Source organism: Dipodomys spectabilis, unplaced genomic scaffold (genome assembly GCF_019054845.1).
Source record: "Dipodomys spectabilis isolate Male_0828 unplaced genomic scaffold, ASM1905484v1 ptg000752l, whole genome shotgun sequence".
Taxonomy (NCBI): Eukaryota; Metazoa; Chordata; class Mammalia; order Rodentia; family Heteromyidae; genus Dipodomys; species Dipodomys spectabilis.
Window position 1 is genome coordinate 8,422 of NW_024871429.1, and position 2,683 is coordinate 11,104.

Below are 2,683 nucleotides of genomic sequence, written 5' to 3' on the forward strand. Positions count from 1 at the left end.
TAAGAGGTCCCTGGCTTGAGCTCTGTGGTTTCTAGCCACTTCCTTGGCTCTATATCCTCTGGCTTGGTGATTCCATTTTCCCATTGCACAGGAAGGCACTTACAAGAAAAGAAGGAGGAGGAGGGGGAAAAATAAAAGGATTTGGCTCAAAGAAGCAGACCTTCCTGGAAGCTCAAAACAGGGAGAGAAGGAGGGAGGGAAGGAGGGAAGGAGGGAAGGAGGGAGGGAAGGAGGGAAGGAGGGAAGGAGGGAGGCAAGGAGGGAGGGAAGGAGGGAGGGAGGGAAGAAAGGAGGGAAGGAGGGAGGGCCCAGTGTTCCCTTATGGGTCCCACAGCTGGAAAAATAAATCCACCAGGTCCGACCCTCGTGGATTCCTCAAACAGTTCGGTCCATCTGCACGTCCTCCAGTTCCATCCCAGGCTAGATGTGCATGAATACAACCCCAGCCTGGGGGGGGCGGCTCTCTGCAGGATGATTGGCAGCTGTGAGGGCCTATGATTCATCAGAGAGCCGCTCTGCACGGGTCCCGCCTCCCCCCCCTCCAGGCTCTCCTGCCAAGTTACCAAGGAGATCAGAGGCTAAGGACAGGTGTCAACCCCAAGGGAGCAAGGTACCACGTGCGGCCTGGCCTGGCTGCTTTTCTGCAGCCATTCCAGAGAGAGTACCAGTCCCCGGTGGGAGGGAGAGGATCGGAAGGGAAGGTACTTCTCGTCCACGAGACAGATGCACACACGCAAACGAGTAGTCATGGTAGGTAGGGTGGAGTTTCCAAAATGTCACGTCGATGGGTTAAACCAAGCACTCAAGGTTGACAAGACACCCCCTGGGTATATAGAGAGAGATAGATGTCTGCTCCTGGGTACTGGGTGCTGAGTTAATATGAAGATGACCAGGAGCGAGGGGCGTGAACAAGAGAAGGAAGCCTTGGCCGTGGGCGGCGTGGGGTGGACTCCCTCCGGGCTGGATCAGACTTCCGTGAGCACCTTCTTCTCGGGGCCGTGGGCCCGGTGTGGGGTGGGAAGGTAGCTGGACCTCCGTTCCCGGGCGACCCCCTCGGAGAAATCCGGCTTGCCGCTGTCGGTGACGTCCAGGTCCGGCGTGGGCTGGCCGCACGTGACGTGCAGGTACTGCACCTGCTCCTCCTGCTCCGTCTCGCGGTGGTAGAAGTAGTTGAAGTTGGACACGATGACGGGCACGGGCAGGGCGATGGTGAGCACCCCCGCGATGGCGCACAGGGACCCCACGATCTTCCCGCCCACGGTCATGGGGTACATGTCGCCGTAGCCCACGGTGGTCATGGTGACCACGGCCCACCAGAAGGCATCGGGGATGCTGGGGAAGAGAGAGTCGTCGTCGTCGGCCTCGGCGAAGTAGACGGCGCTGGAGAAGAGGATGACCCCGATGAAGAGGAAGAAGATGAGCAGGCCCAGCTCCCGCATGGACGCCTGCAGGGTCTGGCCCAGGATCTGCAGCCCCTTGGAATGGCGGGAGAGCTTGAAGATGCGGAACACCCTGACCAAGCGGATGACCCTCAGGATGGCCAGCGACATGGCCTGCTGCCCGTTCTGCCCGGCCTGGGTCTGGGGCTCGGCCAGCTCGGTCCCCAGGGTGATGAAGTAAGGGAAGATGGCCACGATGTCGATGATGTTCATGATGTTCCGGAAGAAGGCCGCCTTGCTGGGGCAGGCCGAGAAGCGCACCAGCAGCTCGAAGGTGAACCAGACGATGCACAGCGTCTCCACCAGGAAGAAGGGGTCGGTGAGGAAGGAAGGCCCCCCTCCCAGGGAGCCCAGGGGTCCCCCGGCCCCGGTGACGCCGCCCGGGGGGAAGAGCTCGGCCTCGTCCTCCTCCTCCTCCTGGCTTCCCCTGGACACCGGGCGCTGCCGGTCACCCACCCCGAGGCCCCCTCGGCCCTCGGCCCGGAACTGAGGCAGCGTCTCCAGGCAGAAGATGACGATGGAGGTGAGGATGACCAGCACGGACACGATGGCGATGGCCCTGGCCGGGCCCGAGCTCTCCGGGTACTCGAAGAGCAGCCACACCTGGCGCTGGAAAGGCCGGGTGGGCAGCGGGCGCTGGTCCTCGCCCGCCTCGGGCAGGCAGCCCTCGTCCTCCCGGAAGGCGGCCAGGGCCTGGTCCCCCAGCTGGTAGAAGCGGATCTCCTCCAGGAACACGTCCAGCGGGACGTGCACGGGCCGGCGCAGGCGGCCCCCCGACTGGTAGTAGTGGAGGATGGCGTCGAAGCTGGGCCGGTGGCGGTCGAAGAAGTACTCGTTGCGCAGCGGGTCGAAGAAGCGCACGCGGCGGCCCGGGTCCCCCAGCAGCGTGTCCGGGAACAGCGCCAGCGTGCGCAGCTGCGTCTCGAACCGCAGCCCCGAGATGTTGATCACCAGCCGCTCGCTGCGGCAGCAGTCCTGCGCGTCCGCGCCCGCCGTGGGCTCCGCGTCCGACCGCATGGCCGCGGGGCGCCCGGGCTCCGATCGCGGGGTGCCCGGCTCCGAACGCGGGGTCCCCGGGCTCCGGGGGTCACCGAGCTCCGATCGCGGGGTGCCCGGCTCCGATCGCGGGGTGCCCGGCTCTGATCGCGGGGTGCCCCGGGCTCCGGGGGTCACCGAGCTCCGATCGCGGGGTGCTCGGCTCCGATCGCGGGGTGCCCGGCTCCGGGGGTCCCCGGGCTCCGATC

At 65.1% G+C, this 2,683-nt stretch overlaps 1 protein-coding gene across 1 annotated transcript; it reads right to left on the reverse strand.

Moving 5' to 3' along the window:
* Window positions 1-965: 965 nt before the first annotated feature.
* Window positions 966-2,456, reverse strand: LOC122102115 (potassium voltage-gated channel subfamily A member 6-like). Its single transcript, XM_042672651.1, has one exon. The coding sequence runs from the start codon at window positions 2,454-2,456 to the stop codon at window positions 966-968; it is 1,491 nt and encodes a 496-aa protein (XP_042528585.1).
* Window positions 2,457-2,683: the final 227 nt, after the last annotated feature.